The sequence below is a fragment of the Podarcis bocagei genome, assembly GCF_964188305.1.
Source record: "Podarcis bocagei genome assembly, chromosome: 14".
Classification (NCBI taxonomy): domain Eukaryota; kingdom Metazoa; phylum Chordata; class Lepidosauria; order Squamata; family Lacertidae; genus Podarcis; species Podarcis bocagei.
In genome coordinates this window covers 29367984-29389914 of record NC_138139.1, presented here as the reverse complement: position 1 = coordinate 29389914, position 21931 = coordinate 29367984, and the positions used below count along the sequence as shown (strand labels likewise).

Genomic DNA, 21931 nt, shown 5'->3' with positions numbered 1-21931 from the left:
AGGATTTTTATTTTTGAAATTCTGGTCTTTTCATGCCCTAGTTTTAAACTAGGACATCTCTCCTCCTTTTTAAGTAACTGGCTGGCAGGCACCTGGCGCATCTGGATAGGGACGGCAGCTCCATTTCTGAACCGGGACTGCAGTGCCACCGACTCCCGCCACCTCTCCTTGCCCCATTATCAGCAGTGAGGCTCCTCTGTAGCTCCGGACTCGTCCACACAGCCCTTCATTACCCCGCCCCGCACCCCTCAACTGACTCTTCCCCGGTCAATTAAGAAACTCAAAGCAACCCAGAAGGACTGCGTCCCAAGATTAAAATGGGTTTGCCGAAGGGAGGTTGAACCCAAGTCCCGCCGCCGCCGCCGCCGCCCACCTCGCGGCTCTGTGGGAACCCGCTTCCAGGCAGGCCTCGGGGCTCCGCCGCGGCGGTACTCTGGGCCACCGGACGAACAGGCGGCAGCACCAATGCAGACCGGGGCCTCCCCTACCCGTGTGGGCACCTCATTGAGGCGGCGGCGCGTCTGGTGTGAAGGGCGCCCTTCCTCGGCCGCCCCTTGCCTGAGAGGCCTCCTGCCAGCAGCCGAATCCCGCCCGGCAAAGCCGAGACCGGATCATTTTCCTATCCGCGCCCGGCCACTCTGCCGCTTCATCTCCTCAGGGACGGCTCTCGCTCTCTCCGTCGGGCAAGACGGAAGCCTCGCGAGACCTGGAGCGGGAACGGGGAAGGAGGAGGGGGAACCTGCGCTGCTTCCGCCGTTCTCGCGAGAAGCGGCTCCACGGCGACAGGAACGCGAATACGGAAGTGGCGGCGGCGCCGCCGCTGCATCGGAAGGCGAAGACGGTTGGAAGGCGAGGGGGGCAAGGGCCAGGAGAGGCGGAGGCGCGCGTGGCGCGGTGGCCGGGGGAGCAGAGGAGGTAGAGCGGCGCCTCCCGCCACCCCCACCCCCCGGGTAGTGGGATGGGCCTCTTCCTCCCGCATCAGCCCCTCCTTCTCCCCTCCCGGCGGGGACGCGACCTCGCGGGGCTCCTCGCTCGGCCTCTCTCGCGCTCCTGCAGAGGCGGCCCGAGCGAGAGAAGCCTGGGCAGCTGCAGCTGCTGTTCTTTGCACGGCGGGCCTGGGAGCTGGGAAAACGGGGTGCGGTGGGGGGTGGGCGACGTTGGCTGATAGCATCTCCCCCACCCGCGGCCAAGAGGACTCAACTGGGGAGGGGTTAAAATGTAGAGGGGAGGCGGGGAGAGATGCGGCCAGCACAGCAACGGAGACAATTCGGGGGAAGCTCTTGCACGCAGCGCTGAACCAGCCCCCTCCCCTCTACGATCCCTTCTCCTACCTATCTTCCCGCACCAAAGGTGGGCGCAGTGTTCGGCTTTGCAGATGCAGAGCATGATTTAGACTGAGCTAGGACCTGGGTGCTGTACGGGCTTTCCCCCTCTTCCCCTCCTGCCCTGAAAAGTGAGAGAGGGTCCATCGTCTGGCCTCACTTTTGGTTTCTGTGACGGTTTCTACGTTGCCTTTATTGACTTGGATTTGGCTTTCTCTAGTCCAGTGGTTGCCAAACTCGGCCCTCCACATGTTTTGGAACTACAGTTCCCATCATCCCTGACTATCTGTTATCTAGGGATGGGAGTTGTAGTCCCAAAACATCTGGAGGGCCGAGTTTGGCCACCACTGCATCAGTCTAAACTTTATTTTAACCTGCCCCCATAACCCTGGCATACAGAAGAAAGGACAAGCTAGGCAGTCCCCTCTCTGCACTGGCAAGCCACTACAGTAATCTATGTGCTGACTAAAAAAAGTCAAATTTCAAAATCATCCTTCTATTTTATTAAGAGCTGGTTTTGGAAATTAGGAGGTAGTTGCCTTCTCTCCTATGTTAAATAAATGCTTTAGATTATTTCTCAGTACTCCTTAAGATAAAAACAAACATGTTTCTATTTATATACATGCAATGGAAGCTGAACACATCCCAGTCAATGATTCTGTGTATTCCTATTTCTTATATTTTGTTTCTGAAAAGTCAGTGGGGTTTTTGTTGTCTTTCTCTACTTGTGCTGACTTGGGTACTTTCTTTCCAGGTAGGTGCAGTGAGAAGCTGAAGCGCCCCCCTCCCCAGCCTCCCCCATGGTGGGGTTTGGGGCCAACCGGAGGGGGGGCCGTCTCCCTTCGTTCCTCTTTGTTGCCTTGCTGCTAGTCATTGCGGTCCTTGCCTTCAATTACTGGACTACCTCATCCCGCCAAACGGTCCTGCAGGAGGAGGTGGCAGAGTTGCAGGGCCAGGCCAAGCGCAGTGATGTTGCCAGGGGGCGCTTGGAGAAGAGGAACTCTGAGCTCTTGCTCCAGGGGGAGCTGCACAAGAAACAGCTGGAGCAGAAGGAAGCTGAGCACAGCCAGCTGAGCAACCAACTGCAAGCCAGGGAAGGCCAGATAAGGAAGTGTGAAGAGAGCAGGGTGAGGTGTCATTGCATATGATGGTTGCTTGTATCTATTTTATGCTGTCTAGTACTGTATATTCCAAACAGCATGTCCGAAACTAACTGGTCACCAGCTGCCTTTTGTGAGAGCAAGGGCAGCTGTTATCAATCACTGACCTTCTAGCTTTCCCTTTCCGAACTACTCCCATGAAGCCTTTTGATATGCTGGTACCTTTAGCCTATATAAAAAACTTTCATGTGGTTTCTGCCCACCCACCCCCATCTCTCCCTCTGCCGCTCCCTTTTCTCCACTGTTTATGAGGCATGTTTTTAGTTTTCAGCTTTGCTTTCTGTTCCTAGATAGATTCCCCTCCTCATCTTATTTCAGAAGAGAAGGGTGTGCTTTTAAGCAAAATGAGCTTTGTTTTGGGAGAGAGAGGGAGGGGGAATGAAATCAAGGAAGTTGCTTTGTTGTTGTTGTGAAAAGCTTACTTCCTTCTGCTTGTGGGCATTCCTTTCTTTTTTACATAATGGTTTGGGACCTTCTCTCTTCACCCATCCCCCATTATTTAGGAGGTATATTATGGCATTTTAAAGACGTAACACATTTAAGCCCACTTGGTCAGACTGCTGAATGCATTTCATGAAGGCAACTGTAGCCTATAAATGCTTGTTTATATCACAGAAGTCTGACAACTAGTTGTTTTGTTGTGTTGAATCTCTTAAGACTGGAGTCCCATTAGCTGTATTTACACAAGAAAACACTCTTGAGAGGACATGGCACCCATCAAGGGAGAGAGAAAAGATGGTGCTTACATTAATCTTTTAATGTTTTAAGAGATTCTCAGATTCTAGGTTTTCAAAGGAAGGTTTGCAAAATGCATTAACATTTACAGAATTAGTTTGCTATGATAAATGTGGCATTCCAGATACCCATAACTTTTCATGTAACAGAATTCTGAAGGCTGAGATGTACAGGCAGTCCTGCAAAAAAAATTTCTTTTTGTGGAGGAGTAAATCGTGGCTGGGAGTAAGGAGCCAATTTGTCTAAAGCCTTGGTTTTCATAGATTATTCCCTATTCCCAGGATGTGTCAGAGCACTTCATTGTTCCAGCTGCCAACACTTTCATTGTGTGATCACACAGGAATAATTATGTGGTAGCAAAATGCTTTATCAACCAAGGCCATATTCCAAATGTGAATGCCTGGGTAGTACATTAATATCTGACCTCCAGGTACAAATGATATCGAAAGTCAGAAGTAGTAGTCATGGGATTAACATTGCAGCCTAATTAATGTAAGGCAGGCATGTCCAACAGGAAGATCACGATCTACTGGTAGATCACAGGGTGTCCCAGGTTGATCGCCACCCCCCAGGTCAATCTCACCCCCCCAAAAAAAGCTCAACAACTCTGGTCCATCCTTCAATGACAATGGGTAGATCATTGCCAGGTTTTTTTTAATACTGTGAGTAGATCTCAGTCTCTTGGTAGTTGGACATCCCTGATGTAAGGTAATGCTTGTTAAATCATATTGACATAGCAACTAATGTGCAGGCACTCTAGGTGGGGAGGCTGATTATCATGACTTTTTTGGGTCCAGAATGATGTGTGACTTCCTGCAAGAGTGACAGGAGAAGTGTGACTCTGTGATCCTCTTGGATATGCAGCACCTTTTGAAACTGTTGAGCACAGAGGACTGGCTCTTTGGGTTGGGAGTGCAGTGGTTCCTCTCCTCTCTTCAGGAGCGGAAGGTAGCCTTGGGAGACTTCTGTTGGACCCCATGGCAGTTGATCTGTGGAGTCCCTCAGGGTTCCATTCTGCCCACAACGCTACTAGCCATGCAGATTCTCAACCAATGTCTGGCCACTGTAATAGGCTGGATGAGGGAGAATAAATTAAAGGTGACTTCGGATAAGATGAGGATGCTGTGGCTTGGTGGTTTCTGAGTTCATGAATTAGCACCCGACAGTCTAACTTTTCATACCAAGTGGGCTGCAAGAGTACTTCAACATGGAACCTGCTGGCCGCACACTGTGCGGGTGGGGTGCATGCCCAAAATCTGATGCCCCCCGCATCCCTCACATTGCCTTCCCAAAGCTGGGAAAGTTCTCACAAGGATTTGAGAAGAAGGTGGGAGGACTCTAGGAACCTGCCAGAGCCTTCACACCTCCTTTCCAAAGCCCAGCGCCTCTGCCTGGGCTTTGGGAAGGCAGCATGAAAACAGTTATGGGGCATAAATATTGCTGAGGGATGGCTCTTGTGCCACACATTGGACCATTCTGAATTAGGAGAACAACCTATTCTTGGTGGGGTTCAATTCCCTTGAAGGAGTAGGTACAGATTCTTAAGGGGTACCTCTGGATCCATATCTCTTACTGGAGACAAAAGTATTCTCAGTACAGTGGTGCCTCGCAAGACGAAATTAATCCGTTCCGCGAGTCTCTTCGTCTTGCGGTTTTTTCGTCTTGCGAAGCACAGCTATTAGCGCCTATTAGCGGCTTTAAGAAAAAGGAAACAAACTCGCAAGAACTCGCAAGACGTTTTGTCTTGCGAAGCAAGCCCATAGGGAAATTCGTCTTGCGGAACGACTCAAAAAACGGAAAACTCTTTCGTCTTGCGAGGCGTTCGTCTTGCGAGGTACCACTGTATTGTGCAGTGGCTTTGCTCATCTTTGGCTGTTCCTGGACAGGGTTAGTTTAGCCACAATGATCTGTGTTCTGATAACTTCCTGTCTGGACTACTGTAATGCAGTAGTCATTACAGTATGTGGAGCTACCTTTGAATACTATAGTACTTGGGAACTGCAGCTTGTGCAAAATATAGTTTTCCATTGTTTGAGTGGGTCCACCAGCCAGAGTGGTTGTTACTCGGGTTCTTAAGGAACTTTCTGCGGTGGCTGCCAGTACATTTACAAGTCAAATCCAAGGTTTTTCAGGTGATGTATAAAACCCTGCTATGCCTTGGGACTTAAAATCTTGAGGGAGTCTCTGTCCTTGCGTGGGAGATTAGTTGGGGAGGGGCTCCTTAGCATCCCACCACTAGGTTCTGTGCACTTCACTGGGATGTGGGGTGGTCCTTTTCTGTTGTGGTATCTGTAGGAAGGGACGCCCCAGAATTTGGTTGATACCTTCACTGCCGCCTTTTAGATGCTTGGTTGAAAATGCAGCCTTCAGTGCAATAGTGCCACTCACATTGACAAATATTTCAACTGCTGTTTCTACGATTTGTTGTTGTTGTTTATGTTTGGTTTTATGCAATATTATTGTTACCTTCCCAGAGATCTGTGAAAGTGGGGCAGAATATAAATGAATTAAAAAAATCATTGATTAATCTGCATTCTAAGGAAATATTGAAGTGGTATTTTTAAAACAATCATCCCCCCCCCCCCGAATTTGAATGGCTACTGGGGTCAAAGTAAAAAATGTTGCTTCTTGTTGTTTTGAAGTGTAAATGGATTGTGTGCAATATCTTGAATGAAAAAGAAAATAGATTTTGGGAAGCCTTTGTTGAAACTTTAGGCTATTTAATAAGCTCAGTGTTTCATCAAAGTCTTGTTTACCATGATCATTTTGATATTAACTGTATAGTCATAATATGACCACTAATTTGCACAGTATATATTTCCTCCTTTTCAGATTAAGCTTCAGAACAACATATCATACCAAATGGCAGACATACATCGCTTAAAGGGTAAGGAGTCAAAAGAAAGGAGAAGCATGCAGCAGTTAAACCTACTAATTCTGAGAGCAGTATAAAGAAAGTATACTGGTAGCAAAGTAGCAACTGGTGATGTAGATTATTTGGAGAATCGTGAATTGGAAAAGTTTCTGGTGCCCTAGAGATCCAATCTAGCAGGTTTATTTTACTTGTATTGGTAAGCAAAGCTTAAAACTTTGCAACTGTCAAGTTTTCCTAATACTCTTCCTCTTGACATGAGCTAGAGCCTTTCTTTAAAAAATATCATGCTGTGTTTGTTTATCTGGCACAGAAGGGCCATTGCCTCGCTTGCCATTATCCCTTTTCTGTTCCTGCCTCAAAGATGAGAGCATGAGTTCTGTTTTGTTACAAATTCTGCAAACGTGCCCTCAAATGTCTCATAGACCTTCGATATGCAGCAGTGTTTTGGTTTTTAAAGGGAGAGTTGAAGTTATAGCATAGGCAGTAATTTCTATCTGTTGTACAGCCAAGTGCTATAACATTAAAATAATTTAAAGTCCTCTGGTGGAGATCTTACATTGCTATAAGTCAAAGAATTGCTTTGTTTATGCAACAACACACCACTGTAGTATGGTCTCTAATTTGGTTCATTACCGCTGGTAATCTTCTTACACGGCTTTGTCAGGTGAAGTTACAAAGTCATGTTCTCACAGAATGGAAGTCATGTGAAATAAATAACATTATGTCATACCCTTTCCAACACTGATATTTGTTCATATATAAAGGGTGCTGGAGAGTAAATGGCAATGCTTTACAAAGATAGATGCACATGCAGACCCACGTTAAATCCCCATACATCCATGAAGTTGATTGGGTGATCTTGGACCCTAATCTACATTAAAGTGTTGTGAAGATAAAGGGGGAGGGGAAAGAAATATGTACACTCCTCTGAGTTTGAATGATGGGCAGGATGTCAATAAGTAAGTGCTGTGGCTCCTTGGGCTCTAACATTATAGTTTGCAAGATGTAAGAGTCTGCTTTACTAAAATACAAGCATTACATACTAAAAATCGAATGTGGCATCACTGAGACCGTATTATGCCGCGGAGACTCCAGAAAGAAAAGTAACACCTCTTTCACACACACACAAGCTTTCTTCTATTTTGTAATGAGGTTCCTAAACAGTTATATTTTAGGTTTCGTATCACTTGTCCAAGACATTAGCGTATACAGAATATTCTATTTTAGCAGTGGAAAAATAACAGTTTCCCAACTTGTGGGGGAAAGTTGCATTTAAGTTATGAAGGCATTATTTTTCTAACCATCTTGACTTTTACACTTTGCCTTAGAACAACTTGCAGAGTTGCGTCAAGAATTTATTCGTCAAGAGGACCAGCTTCATGAATATAGGAACAACAATACACAACTTCTGAAAAGGTTGGAGTATGAAAGGTGAGCATAGTACTATATAAATCTCAACTGATGCCAATGTACTCTAATAATACAGAGTTCTGCAGAGTGTTTCCAGCTTAGCTGTGCCATGAACTTTCAGATCAAAGTGGAGTCCTGCTTTTGACATCAGCGTCCTATATGCAGAAGGAGTTAGAAGAAAAGCATATTTTAGGACAGCTGTGGTAGGGTAGTGCCCTTTCTGCCCTCACTGAAAAGGAGACTAGTGAAACTTCATGATTTTGACTTGCTTGCTAAAAGAAGCAAAAGAAATGGTGCTCAGAACCCGTTAATCAAGGTATCCAAGGTAGAATTCCTGAGGGATGGCAATCTCTGCACCAAAAATGTATTGATTATCCTACAGCACCATCAGTCAACACAGTGGAGGGTGTTTCACAGTTTGCTATGTTATGTGGAATGGAGGGAGAGCCAGTTCCATGTTCCATCTCCTGACTCAGGCAAGGAATAAGCAAACACAATGATAGGGAAAGGTCTGACAGGAGATTTCAATTCTTGTGGCACTTATTCATAGAACCATAGTTGGAAAGGACCCCCCCCCCCCAGGGTTATCTAGTTCAACCCCCTGCAATGCAGGAATCTTGAAACTATACCAGTCCCTGCTTAACTTTGCAAATGTGCTAGCAATTTTATTGCTGTTCATGTGTCCATAAGGAGAGTCACCTTAATTTAGAACTTAAGTCTTAGTAGAGGCTGCAACTCTTTCCTTTGCAAAGAGCATCTGCTTTGTATGTAGAAGATATGAGCTTCAGTCCCTGGCATCTTCACTTAAAAGGATCTGTGGACTTCTGTCATCAACTCCAGGATTCTATGATCTTGGGAAATATCCCTCTTGCCTCAGACTTTAGAGAAACACTACCAGCTGGTGTTGATGACTTTTGCTATGCTAGATGGACTGAAAGACTGGATTCATACATTCAGTGCCTTGCAAGGAAAAGAGATACTGTTTTGTTCCAGAAACAAATAGTACTTCAGCGGAGAGCATATAAAACATGTGTCAATTTTGGGAAAAAGTTATAAAATTTGTTACCTGTGTTGTACATTATCTGTTCTGCCAGTTTTCAGTGTGGACATCAGATCAAAGAACTGAGGATGCAGCATGAAGAAAATATGAGAAAGTTAGAGGACCAAGTTACACAAGACCAAAAGGTACATCATCTAAATGCTCAGTTGTTTAAGTCTGTGAAGGGCCATAGTTGAGGGGTAGAGAGAGCATCTTCCTTGGATGCAGGAGGTCCCGCGTTTAATCCCCAGCATCTCCAGGTAGTGCTGGGAATGTCCAAGAAGGTATCTTCATATGTTCCTATCATTTTTTATGGACACTTGAGAATGGTTTGAAATACCATTTTCCTTTGGTAATTTCCTCTCTACTTACTCATTAAGAGAAGGGTCAGGCTCTAACCCAGGCATAGGCCCTCAGCCCTCCAGATGTTTTGGTACTACAGTTCCCATCATCCCTGACCCGTTAGCTAGGGATCATGGGAGTTGTAGGGCCGAGTTTGCCTATGCCTGATATAAGCAGCTTTCGCTCCACTTGGGAATGGATAGATTGCTTTGCATCCTACCCTTCGCTGCTCGCTGCATGATTCTAGGATGGGTTGCCAGCACCCCTGTTGCCATGATGATAATGATGATGATAACAATCATGATTATAATAAAATTTATTATTTATACACTGTCCATCTGGCGTAGATCAGTTCTATCCATAAATTTGATGTTAGACTTTGTTATGAGAAAAGAACAAAACTTGGTTGAGATAGAAGTAGAAGTGAATTTCCATTGACAACAGACTGAATCATCCTAATGGAGTTGCAGGCACACAGGATGCCTAATTCAAATGTGAACAACTGTGTTTTATAGTTGGTTCTTTACATTTTTGCAGCAGGCTGCACACAGAAGCCAGTCCAGTAAGGATATTGAGAGCAACCTGAGCAATAATCCAACAGTATTGAAGACAATGCAACAATTGGATGAAAAGAATGTAATTAGGAATGAAACACCTTCCATCAACAATATCTCAGATGGCAAAGGTCTGTCTAGTACAATTGTGGGTCATATCGCTATGTACGTCTTAAGTGTCTTGGGAGAATGCAGAGTACCTGGCTGGCTAGGAACTCCTCAGTCTTGAGGCACAAATCTGGTGCCATATTTATCATTGGCCAGCAATGAAGTCCTTGAGAGAGTTGCCTGCCTTTGCAGCTAGCTCACTGAGGGAGATGTATTGCTTTTTGTTCCGAAACTATGATCTACTACATCTAGTCCAGTCCCTGTAACAATTCTGAATCCACTTAGAACTTAAAAATAAGCAGCAGTAAGGAGAGAAATTTCTTCTTGTCTTGACAGAGAAAATGAAACCAGATGATGATGCAGGCATGCCTGGGATAGAAGAGAACGACGCTGCTAAAGCTGAAGATACACTCACTGGTTAGCAAAGCTATATATATTTTACTACTACCATGGTACCTTGGGTTACAGACGCTTCAGGTTACAGACTCCGCTAACCCAGAAATAGTACCTCGGGTTAAGAACTTTGCTTCAGGATGAGAACAGAAATCGTGCTCTGGCAGCGCAGCAGCAGCAGGAGGCCCCATTAGCTAAGGTGGTGCTTCAGGTTAAGAACAGACCTCCAGAACAAATTAAGTTCTTAATCCAAGGTACCACTGTACTACTACTATTATTTCTAAGTAATCTAAAATCTATTATTTTTAATAATTCTGAAATAAGCATTTCCTTCCTCGGCAGTTTGTTTTTTTTAGATGGGTTACTGATTTCAACTCCAGAGAAAGGGCTAGCTAGTGTCAGATTTCAGTTTGTTGCCAAAGATGACCAAGGTAGTTTACAAGAGGACTTGCCTGAAGAGGGGTGAAGTGCTATTGGCTAAAGCAGTTATCAGATGTGAAATAAAAAGACAGATGCTGCACCAGAGTCTCTGGATTCCCTGTTGTCTTGATTCTTAGTATAAACTGGCAGAATTACTTGCCACTGATTCTTGCTCATCAATAAGAAGTATAAATAGGGAGGGGGAGCTTTCGTCTTTTTTTGCAACCCCGCAAAATTGCAATTAAGTCTTCTCGGCATATGAACGCTAGCAAATGCTGCCCTGACAAAACATTTCAAACTGGTGAGAACGCAAACTTTTGTTATAGTATACTGGATTCTGGCCCTTGCAGGAAACCCCCTGCTTCTGTATGGCTTATCTTGAAAATAGAGAAGAGCTTCTCCCAACAACTGCATTTGTACCAATCTTGGTTCACTTGTCAGAAATCAGCCCTTTGCAGAACATATAACAACAACAACAATTTTATTATTTATACCCCGCCCATGTGGCTGGGTTTCCCCAGCCACTCTGGGCGGCTTCCAACAGAACATATCAGTTTTCTTTTTGAACAGTGCGCTCAGTGGTTGCCTTAGGATGTGCCATTGGTATTAGTAGATCAGTGAGTCATAGTGTGGTTTTGTTTGTTTAGCTTTGAAGAAGCCACTTGTTTCAGCTTCTCAGAATGAACCTCAACCCAATGGAAATCTTCCAACAGAAAAGCCCCATGCTCCAAACCTGGCTCAAGGTAAGAAGTCCCTGGTGTATCTTTAAAACAGGAGTAAATATTCTCCTTCAGTGAAGGGCATTCTAAAGCAGGTTATCCTTCACTCTCTTATGGCGGAATGAGGTCACCAGTTCTTCCCCAGCCTGCTAAGAGTCAACGGGGAGGACCGCCGGCTCCCTCGGCCAATAAAGCGAGATGAGCGCCGCAACCCCAGAGTCGTCTGCGACTGGACCTAATGGTCAGGGGTCCCTTTACCTTTAAGTTATACGTACAGCAGACTTGTTGAAATAAATGGTCTTAAGAGAAAAAAGTTGTTCTCAGTCTGGCCTCTCCTTTAGTCTTTATGCAGAGCTAAGGTGAATGTGATCTAAAACTTCTTTAGGAGTGTTTAAAACCACCACCTTCCTTCTCTGTTTCTCAGGTTTAGCAAAGACATTACAAAGCAGACATTATTTAGGAATTAGAGGCGTGAAGGTGTACATGTGGGCAGCTTTTATTTGTAAAGTGAGCAATCCCAGGGAACAGAGAGGCGATAATCACCAGAGAGTGGAAGTGAGAAGCAAATACTGACAAGGTTAATTTAACTTGTAAAAGGGCTGAAGTTAATCCAGTTTGTTCCCAATGTGGGGTGGGGGCAATTTGATTTTTAGGGGGGCAATTCAAGAATGGGTTATTAACAGTGAATGGCCTTTTAGGCTTCCTCCACTTGAATAGGAGTTCACTTTTTGAATAATAAGAATTATATGTACCGGGGGGTGGGGGGTGTCAGGATTTTAGAGATACTTAGGTGGGGCATGGCCAAAAATAGGTTGGAAACCACTGCTGTCCCCACACCATGCATTAAATTAAAGAATGGACAAAGTGGTTTGAGTGACACAAGTGGTCACTAGACTTGGTAATAAAGTAACGTCCAGGCATAGAGAAAGCATTCCTCTTAAGCTTTTAAAAGAAGTGTGACAGAACTATCAATAGCTGATAATGGATGACACTCCTCCTTCCCCATTCTCTGCCTTGACTACTGAGAAAATGAAAGCACAGGTGTCAGCAATGTTTGTTTAAAAAACACACAAAAAAACACACCAGGGGATCCCTTGCCCTTCAAAAAGGACTTACCGTATTTTTCGCTCTATAACACGCAGATTTTTTCTCCTAAAAAGGAAGGGGAAATGTCTGTGCGTGTTATGCAGCGAATGTGTGGTCCCTGGAGCCGAAAAATCAGGCAAAACTCAAACCGCGCTTCAGTGAGAAGGGAAACCTGAAAAGAGGAAGTGGTGGCTTTCCTGCATTCTGCCTCAGGGTCTTACTGCCCACCCTCTCTGTTTCGTTACTGTGTTTGCTCAAACGGAACAAAGAGCAGGGAAAGCCCCTCCCCTCCAGGCAAGAAGAGGGGAAAAGCAGAGCGTCCTTCGTTCTATCCTGTCCCTGCTCCGGAGGGAACAATGTTTGTGAAGGGAGAGAGATTACAGGTTTGGCTTAAAATTCTGATTTGACTTCCTGCTTTTTGTTTTTGGAGACACACAGCATTCAAATATGCTTTCTTCCATTTAAAAGGATGAAATCCTTAAACAGTGTTTTGCCTGTAAATTCATGCGATCTGGAAGATTACAGTGTCTGTACCTCTTAAGGGATGGCAAAGCTTAGGTTTCGCTGCTAAATAGTTCTTAATGCAGTTAAAATGCTTTCTTCTGTCAAGGCAGTTAAAAAAATACGTATATATCAGGCAGCCGGAAAACATGCAGCTGGGAGGGAGAGGGAGAGGGGGAGAGAGAGAGAGAGAGAGAGAGAGAGCGAGCACGCTGGCTGGCTTGTGTGGGTGGGTGGGGGGAAACTTTTGCCTTCCTTTCCTCACGTTACAGCCCTCTCCTGCATTCTTAGCCTTCTGTGTTTTTCCTTCCCTCCCCACTTAAAATGTGGTTACAAAGCATGGATCCACATGGATCCTCAGGATCTTTGCATTGGGTCACCCCAAATTCACCATCAGAGCACACAGCATGTCCATGGCTACAGCCTGCCCCCCCCCCCAAATCACACACCCACTGTTGCCTGGGGCTGCAATGGTGCAAAAACGTGGTTACAAAGCATGGATCCACAGGGATTCTCAGGATTTTTGTATTGGGTCACCCCAAATTCACCATCAGAGCACACAGCATGTCCATGGCTACAGCCTGCCCCCCCAAAATCACACACCCACTGTTGCCTGGGGCTGCAATGGTGCAAAAACATGGTTACAAAGCATGGATCCACATGGATCCTCAGGATCTTTGCATTGGGTCACCCCAAATTCACCATCAGAGCACATAGCATGTCCATGGCTACAGCCTGTCCCCCACCCCAAAAAAAATCACGCACCCACTGTTGCCTGGGGCTGCAATGGTGCAAAAACGTGGTTAAAAAGTATGGGTCCACATGGATCCTCAGGATCTTTGCATTGGGTCAGCCAAAATTCACCATCAGAGCACATAGCATGTCCATGGCTACAGCCTGCCCCCCAAAAATCACGCACCCACTGTTGCCTGGGGCTGCAATGGTGCAAAAATGTGGTTACAAAGCATGGATCCACAGGGATTCTCAGGATTTTTGCATTGGGTCACCCCAAATTCACCATCAGATCACATGTCTGTGGCCACAGCATGAAGCACAAAAATGATACGTCCACTGTTTCATTCAGAATATTTTTTCCCTTGTTTTCCTCCTCTAAAAACGATGTGCGTGTTATGGTCAGGTGCGTGTTATAGAGCGAAAAATACGGTAATTCATAAGCTGCTTTTCCTTGTGCCTGAACAGTGCAATTAGTCAAAGTGTTTTAATTGTTTTTGTGTGCTTCCAGGTGTAAACAGTAACCAGGATGGAAATGCTGACATCATAAAGCAGATCCCACCAAATCCTCTTCAGCATTTGATTCCTGATCATGTCCTAGATAATCAGAAAGCTGAAAAAGAACATTTAAAAAAGGACAGAATCAGTGACTTCCAAAGAATGAAGCAAAGTAAGTTAATCAGACCCTTGCTCATAATTCTGACTCAGACCCTCACTCATAATTGAAGCAACACAGTAAAACCAAAGTGTGGATTTTCTAGATGAGTTAATATTCAGGTAATGTTAATAACACCAGATCTTGTGGGGGTGGGGAGCTTTAGCTGTGCCCTCTTCACTACCATTCTCACTTTCACTCAGTCTGAGCACTCTGGTAATTTTGAGGATGTGTTTGATCAATGGAAAAGAAAGAGACAATAGGTCACATTTCCATTGTGAGACACTGTGAATATGAACAGCTTTAGATAGGCACAACTTTCAGAATCAAGCTTGATTCCAAACTTTCTTTCCTTGAATTCTTGTGGCTTGTTATAAATAGAAACTTAGTGTGCTTAAAGTGTTGTTTAGTTCCAAAAGTGTTGCCTACTCTTTTTTGCAATTTTTCTTGAGGGTTTAAGGTTCATTTTCACCATATTATGACAACATCTAACTTCAATTATTTCATTGTGTTAAACCTAGAAATACTTTCTTAGGCTGCAAATCCTGTTACAGGTAGTGAAGCATATACTTCTCTTTGGGCGGGTATAAGATTGCACTGTTAAACAGTTTAATAAACTCATGGATCCCTTTCTTTTCATAGTGCTTAACAATTTTGAATGGCCCAGAAACTGATAAATCCATGCAATGCAAGCTATAGTCTTAACTCTTTTCCTCAAGTTAGGAATTGCTTGCATCACTGAGGGTTTGCTTTAATATACCTCTTGGAAATTAAAAAATAGCTGAGCTCTGGTCTTGTGATACAGAAAAGTGGAACTTTTCATGAGTATCTTCTGTAGCTTTAAGTGAAGCAGGTCAGTTTGCCTTAACATATTTATTTTAAAACTTCTGTATCCTGCCTTAAAGCCCAAGTTGGAAAACAACGCGAGCCAATATTACAGAACCACTTCTGTAACAGAGTGAAAGATTACAAAGATTACCAAGTAGACTAGCCAGTTTTAAAATTACTGTCACAAGTGGGATCTGCAACAAAAATGTTGTCGCATGGCATGCGTCATGTCCACCTCCAGGGCTTTCTATTTTTTCCTCCCTTCCTGAGGGTTTTTCAGTGATGTTTTTTGTCCTTCTACAAGCCTTTGGGTTTCCCCTCACTCTTATATGTGGATGGTGCCATTTTGCTTACATAAGGATCCAGAATGTTCCATAAAACTTCAAGAATAGGGGGAATGGTGCCCCAAACTCCCACAGCTTAGTTGAAATGACAAACTGAATTGACTCATCTTTGCCATGCTGCAGAAAGCCATTGAAGATAGTGCAAGGTAGGCTCCCTCATGAAGGTACATAGGTAATGAAGAAGGTCCTGTATGGCTACAGTCAGATGTACGGTTATAGTTAATGGGACACACAAGAGTATCATCACCAGCACTTTGAAATGGTCCTGGAAATAAATTAAAACCTAGTGGAGCTGTTTCAGCAACCTAGTGGAGCTGTTTACACCTGACTGCTGTATCCTGGGCCAGTTGACTATATTGTATTTCAATATATAGTATTTGTTGCTCAGATTCTATTTGTTGAAGATTAGTTATGGCTGTCCGTTTTCTCCCACCATATTTGGTATGGGTATTCTCCCCCAAACCACACCCCTGTGACATATAATGTGAAACTATATTGCTATGTAAGGGTCTCAAAGTAATGCCCGCCTATGCAACTTAGCAAGATTGTTGTGTTTGAAAACAGCCTTGGGCTTATAATCTCTTTAGACAGATGCAAATAATTCAAGCGATTCCAGGAGCTTTCCACTGCATTGATTTCAATTTATTAAATGCTTCCTATAAAATATTTCTAAGCAATTTAACTATTAAGAACAGTAACAATAAAAAGTGATTTTAACTTTTAGACATGGAAACTTCAGAGTTCTCCTGTGTGGCTGAATGGTAATTGAAGAATTTTTGAGAGAACTTAAAAATAACCACAACAAATGCTAGGGATATTACCATAGACCAAGCCAGGGCTGAGGAACCGGATCCACTTTGAAGACCAGACCCTGATCTGTTCTGTTCCCTCCATCTGCCGGTCATTTTGGCAGGTGGGTCATGTCAAATGACACCCAGTGATTCAGAGTTCAAGCCACAGGGTCATCTCCAACTCTAGTGTTTATAGTCCCACAACTCTAACATAAGAGATGAGCTTCTGCCTGCTGCCTTTCCAAGAGCAAGCAGGTGCTTATCACTGATCTTAGCATTGTGATGCTTAATGCTATGAGTAGAGATAAGAGATCACTCTTCTCCAATCCAAACTTAGCACTTTGTAATCTTGGGCCAGATTCAGAGGCCTGGTGGGCCAAAGATTCTCCACTTTGTACCCCCAAGTACAAACATGTTTTATGTGAGCATGAATTCCTCAGTGCACCTGTTGGCACTTCTGGCTCTGAGCAGATTATCTGACAAGGAAGCATTTAAAATTTCTCAAAATACTTTTAAAATTGCTTCATAGTTTAGCTGTGGCTCTGGAAATGAACTCTTGAGCCTTCATTTTTTTCAGATCTGCAACGCTGGACAGGCATTTCGGAAATAAGTTGTAAATTATTTTCATTTTATGAAGCTTCTAATTGTTTGCTTCAGTCGTGCTTAGCTGAAATTTTTCAACATATAGAAAACAGATGAAGCGTGACATTGTAACTGGAGAACTCTCAATCGTTGACTTCTTTACTTGCCACTTACTGTTCATTTCATATGGAAGATTTAAGCGAACTTTATTTGCTTGCAGCTTATTGTCAGCTCTCTGCAGTAGTCCGTATTTCCGACACTCAAGTGTGTGTGTGTTTATCTTAGCTGTTTAGCTCAAGTGTTCAGTTTGTAAATATTGTTATTGGAAAACACCAAAGGCCTATGCAAGTTTTCATCTTCTGGAAATGTCAGTAGCCTTCTTTTGCAGAATCCTACATGGCTGAAAGATAAACTTTGTGTTGGGCTCAGACCTTTGCCCAGAGCTGACTCGTCCTCTGCTACTAGCATGACACTGAATCTTACTTTTTGCTCATGCGTATAGTGTGAGATGTATTCTTTTCTTTGGTTTAATCTATATTTCACTGTGTAGAACTTTTCCATTTTTTAAAAAGTTTCTAAAGCTTTGAAAAATTCAGATTAGAAAATAGTTACATTAAAGGCTATAGTATACAAACGATTATAAAGCTCAGATCTTGTCAAAGCAACCAAAATATTTTGGTAAAGTTTCATTAATACAAGCTGCTCACTTATTCCAAAAAGGCAGTTGCCTTCTTTTGAGGCAAGTGTTTTGTGTCTTAGATATAAAACACTGGAGATTTTAAGGGGCTAGAGATTATAATGAAAGGTCATAAAATTTAGTGCTCTGAAGTTCCAGACAAAAGGATTTTTCTCAATTTATAGTGCTGCAAGGATTATTTGCAACCACTTTTAAACACTTTTCTGAGTTCAGATTCCTTCCTGCTTCTCTTTACTCCGCTTTTTTCTCTCCCCTTCTCTCTCCCTCCCCTTCATCCTGGCCTCTGACTATAAATCCTTTGCCTACTTCACAGGCCGGTTCTTTGATGAGAATGAGTCCCCTGTTGATCCGCAACATGGCTCTAAACTGGCGGATTATAATGGGGATGATGGGAACGTGGGTGAGTATGAGGCAGACAAGCAGGCTGAGCTGGCCTACAATGAGGAAGAGGATGGTGATGGTGGTGAAGAAGACGTCCAAGGTGAGCTTGGGCCTTGTCTCCATCCCATTCATGTGATTCCCTCACTTGAGAACCATGCTGCAGTGGTGTAAAGTTCCACTATTTAGCTGCTTAGAAAGGTCCTGCTGTGAATAAACAACTGAATTTTGACTGTGTCATCTTCTAGCAGTTCAGCTTGTGAAATAACTCTAGAACTTGAAGCAATTTCTAATTGGTAGTAAATACGGTTTTTTCCAGCAGTCTTGAATTTGTACCAGAGGGAGTCAAGGGTACTGTGGTGAAGCTGGTTCTTGCCTATGCAGGGCATGATAAAACCATTCTTGAAGGTGCTGCTGCGTTTTCCTCCTTATTGCCAAGGACTAACACGGTGGCTGTCCTGGAATTAATTTGTGCGTCTAGCTATTAGGAAAGCATGCGGATCTGGCATAAGCCCAAAGCTGAATCTGTAGCCATCACTGTTGTGATTAACTATAGCTATCTGGAATGTTCTTATGCCTTACTAATATACATAATCGGTGGACCTCCATGGTGCATTTCTGTTGCTTCCAATACCTAAGGTGTTCTCATGCATGCTCTCATCTTGCACTTGGCATATGCCTTGGTCTATCACCCTCTTTTACCTGTTTGCTTCCATTGCTTGTGTGTGTGGTGTGGTATCGCTTCCAAACCCTAAACTGCCTCTACCAACTTGAAGAACAAAGTAGCACATAGTAATTTTTTTTTGTACTGCAGAAGACTCTAGAAATCAGTAAGAAATAGCTTCCACAGTTCAGTTTTCCAAATCACATTAGGGCCCAAACTGGTATTCATGTTAACTAAACCCCTTTTCTCTCTTTACCCTGCCCTCCCCGGAATACAGCAGTTTTCCCATTCATTTCAAGGGCTCTTGTGGAGACATCCTCTCATTAAATTATGAAATGTGAAATACAAATTTATTTTGCATCTTCCCAGGATAAGATGTTATCATTTTCCAAAGCTTCATTCTTGACACTGGTGTTCTAATCTTCTAGGTCAGTTGAAATTCTTTTAAATTGGCCTGCCTGCAAGTACCATAGAATTTTAAGAGGGTGTTTTTGTTTAGTTTGGAATGAAGTGCTGCTGGCATTTCTTTAAAAATATGCTTTTTTCCTATCAGAGAAGTTGGTAGGTCCAGCACACATTAAGTGACAGAACAACTTCTATTAACTTACAGTCACATTGTAAGCATAATTGTATGTGAGATTAATCTGTTGGGAGACCATAGGAGAAAATGATATTAGTAGTCTCTAAATACATTCCCGTCTGAATCCCCTCATGTAAGTATTGGGTGATAATGAAGTTTAAATCAAACTAGGTGCTATCCTTCAAAACACTATATTTGTGTGCAGATTATATTGCAGCTCTTTTTATGCCTCTTGTACCTATGAACAGCATTCGTCCACAGCAGTTGATTGTGGGAGGGTTACTTCTGGTTGGATGGACTCTGCCTTTGCAGGGTTTCAGACTGGGTGTGCATGTGTAAGATGTCTTAAGGTAAAGCTACTGTTCAATTAATTCTAGTATGCTGTAAAAGCCTAGAGGGGTATGGAGAACACCAGTTCAGAATCAGTACAGCTAAATAACTTACTCATCCTACTAAGCCAAAGGGGTGGGTAACCTGCAGGTTGGTTTGCTCACAAGCTCCTGTGAATCCTCCTTGGGATTGTGTTGTGTATAAAATGATACAGATGGGATGGGGAAGAGCAAATAGGAAGGAAAACAGTGGTTCAAAGCAGAAAGTTTACAGAAATGCAGACCTCTAGAACAAAGGATGTTAAGTAATTGTTTCTCTTAGTAAAGCATCTTGCATACAAAAATTCTGGATATGCACACTTCACACACCCATAATTTATATGGAAAGGCAGTGAATCGTTTGTTCTCAACACATGGCTCTGTGGGTTTCAGAGAACTTACTTTAAAAACTTAATGTTGGTTTGCCTCCTTTGATTCCAGATGATGAGGAGAGAGAGCTTCAAATGGATATTGCAGACTACGGAAAACCACACTTCAACGATGTACTTTAAATTCCAAATTACCTTTATCTGAGGGATTCTGCAAGAGGGAAAAAATCGCAACCGATTTTTCAGTATTTACTGTAAGAGACACTGAAAAGAATGACAGCAAAAAGTTGACAGTGGAAGGAAAAGGTAAAATGCTGTGTATATGTATATAGTTGTACTTATTTCGCAAATGAACAGAACCAGAGATGGTTTGTTCTTTTAGGAGATGCTTAATAACCTGAAACTACGCAAAGTTGGGTGCACCTGGCTCTTTATTGGACTGGGCAGTAAGACTGTTCCTTACCTGTAACCTTTGAAATAATAGCTAACATTGCAAAATAACTTAGGTCAACATGTTTCTGAAACTAAGCCACTTTGTAAACTGGAGAACTTTGTACAGTTTGTATCTTATATATGAATTACTTCATTGCAGGAATAACTGTACAGATGGGACACTCTTTGATACCACAATGTATTTAACCCATGCAAGGAAATTATTCATTTCTCTTACTGTTGTGACTTGCATTTTAGAGACTACATTTCATTTTGAGAAAGTTGACTGAAAATGTGTTTGTGTTTTATGAAAGAACTTTCCTTACTATAACTAAGGAAGGTCTGTGTGATACATACTACATTAATTCTATACGAGACAATATTGTTAACTCTAGGAGAGTGACTAAAGTTATCCATAGTAAAAATGCAGCAACAGTGTAGTGATTTTATAGGATAATTACCAGAGTTTAAATCTGCAAAACCTACAACCAGTATTTCCAACACATAAAAGCTATAAATATTTTATTTGCCTTTGTTTTTACAGCAGTGATTTCAATCTTATGCAATAATAGCCGAATGTAATGGAGAGTGGCTAAAAGTGCAATCTCATCAGTTTCTTCATTCATTCCTGTCTGAACCTCTGATGTGTTTCAGAATTGGAGTCATGCTCAGTTTGTTTCAACTTCAGTGCTGTAGTATGGATTACTCAAAACGCTGGGCATGTTCTATGTTCTTGCAGTTTTGTACTGTGTTTTTGTGTAAGAGGTCTTACTTTGTTTTTTTTGTTTGTTTTGATGTTTAAGCACTTTCTGAAGTTCACAGAAATGGTTATGCCCATCTATATCCTGAGCAACAAGTTATTAACCCTAGTTATCAACAAGGGCTACTGTGAATAAAGAATTTAGGTCCTATGACAGGGTTGATTGTACTTCATGATTTCTGCTGTACTCAGGTTATTGGTCTCTTTGGTAAGTTAAAGTTAATTTGCAGTAATTTAATTAACAATTTGCATTGAATAAAAAGGAGAGATCTGTTTAAGACTTCCCTTAGAACAGTGTTTATTTCTGACAACAAATATGGTAGTTTGTGCTTGGGCACTTCTCAAGCACACAAACCTGGACACATGAGCGGTGACTGTTCGTCTTAGTTTTATTTTCAAGCTGTAAAACTTACAAGGCTGAACCTGCCTTAGAGGTAGTTTCTCTCCCCCTCTCCCTGCTACCATTCCTAACACCTCTTTCTCCATAAGTCTTCAGTGTTGTACTTTGTGAATTGACCAAAATGTGTCTGCCCTAAATTAGGTGTAATTTTATTAGGATTTTGCTGTTGAAATCCAAAATTTAATAGGTTCTAATAAAACTTAATGCAGTTTTAGTGCTTGTCTTTGTGTCCTTTCAACCATCCAGTGAAGGAGGGCAGTTCGTTCCAGGGATGTGCTGCTCTCCATTCTATGAACCTGGTCAGCCTCACAAGCTGTCCATGGGTGAATTTTTATGATGCACTCAAGGCATAAGTCATGCTTCTGTGGTGTAGTGAGAGCCAATGTGGTGTAGTAGTTAAGAGCGGTAGGCTCATAATCTGGGGAACTGGGTTCGCGTCTCCGCTCCTCCACATGCAGCTGCTGGGTGACCTTGGGCCAGTCACACTTCTCTGAAGTCTCTCAGCCCCACTCACCTCACAGTGTGTTTGTTGTGGGGGAGGAAGGGAAAAGGAGAATGTTAGCCACTTTGAGACTCCTTAAAGGGAGTGAAAGGCGGGATATCAAATCCAAACTACTACTACTACTACTACTACTTCTTCTTCTTCTTCTTCTTCTTCTTCTGCTGCTGCTGCTGCTGCTGCTGCTGCTGCTGCTGCTGACCTTTTGGCATAACAGACTGCCTTCCT

The 21931-nt window shown here is 43.1% G+C and overlaps 1 protein-coding gene and 1 long non-coding RNA gene across 6 annotated transcripts; one reads left to right on the top strand and one right to left on the bottom strand.

The window, feature by feature from the left end:
* The first annotated feature begins 766 nt into the window (after nt 1–766).
* On the top strand, nt 767–21418 carry GOLM2 (golgi membrane protein 2). Of its 5 annotated transcripts, none has more exons than XR_014002094.1 (12): nt 767–915; nt 2077–2449; nt 6050–6104; nt 7421–7523; nt 8597–8687; nt 9421–9568; nt 9882–9962; nt 11006–11101; nt 13908–14066; nt 17607–17774; nt 19725–19918; nt 20589–21084. XR_014002094.1 is itself a non-coding variant. In XM_081170357.1 (11 exons), the coding sequence occupies exons 2-11, from the start codon at nt 2123–2125 to the stop codon at nt 19793–19795; spliced, it is 1296 nt and encodes a 431-aa protein (XP_081026483.1). In that variant the 5' UTR covers nt 767–915; nt 2077–2122; the 3' UTR covers nt 19796–21084. The 5 variants fall into 5 exon arrangements, 3 of the variants coding, with proteins under 3 accessions (XP_081026483.1, XP_081026482.1, XP_081026484.1); XR_014002095.1 differs by adding an exon at nt 18705–18763 and having other exon boundaries at nt 19725–21084; XM_081170357.1 differs by having other exon boundaries at nt 9424–9568; nt 19725–21084.
* On the bottom strand, nt 7417–8699 carry LOC308573450. The gene is made up of 2 exons (XR_014002096.1): nt 8569–8699; nt 7417–8462 (listed from the first exon to the last, which is right to left on the bottom strand). It is a non-coding gene; the product is annotated as an uncharacterized lncRNA (long non-coding RNA).
* Nucleotides 21419–21931: the final 513 nt, after the last annotated feature.

Bases quoted from the DNA above. Each gene is read 5' to 3' on its own strand.
- GOLM2 (XM_081170356.1), top strand. From the start codon at position 2,123: ATGGTGGGGTTTGGGGCCAACCGGAGGGGGGGCCGTCTCCCTTCGTTC. The intron at 2,450-6,049 runs GTGAGGTGTCAT...CCTCCTTTTCAG, and splicing joins GGAAGTGTGAAGAGAGCAGG to ATTAAGCTTCAGAACAACAT. The intron at 17,775-19,724 runs GTGAGCTTGGGC...CTTTGATTCCAG, and splicing joins TGGTGAAGAAGACGTCCAAG to ATGATGAGGAGAGAGAGCTT.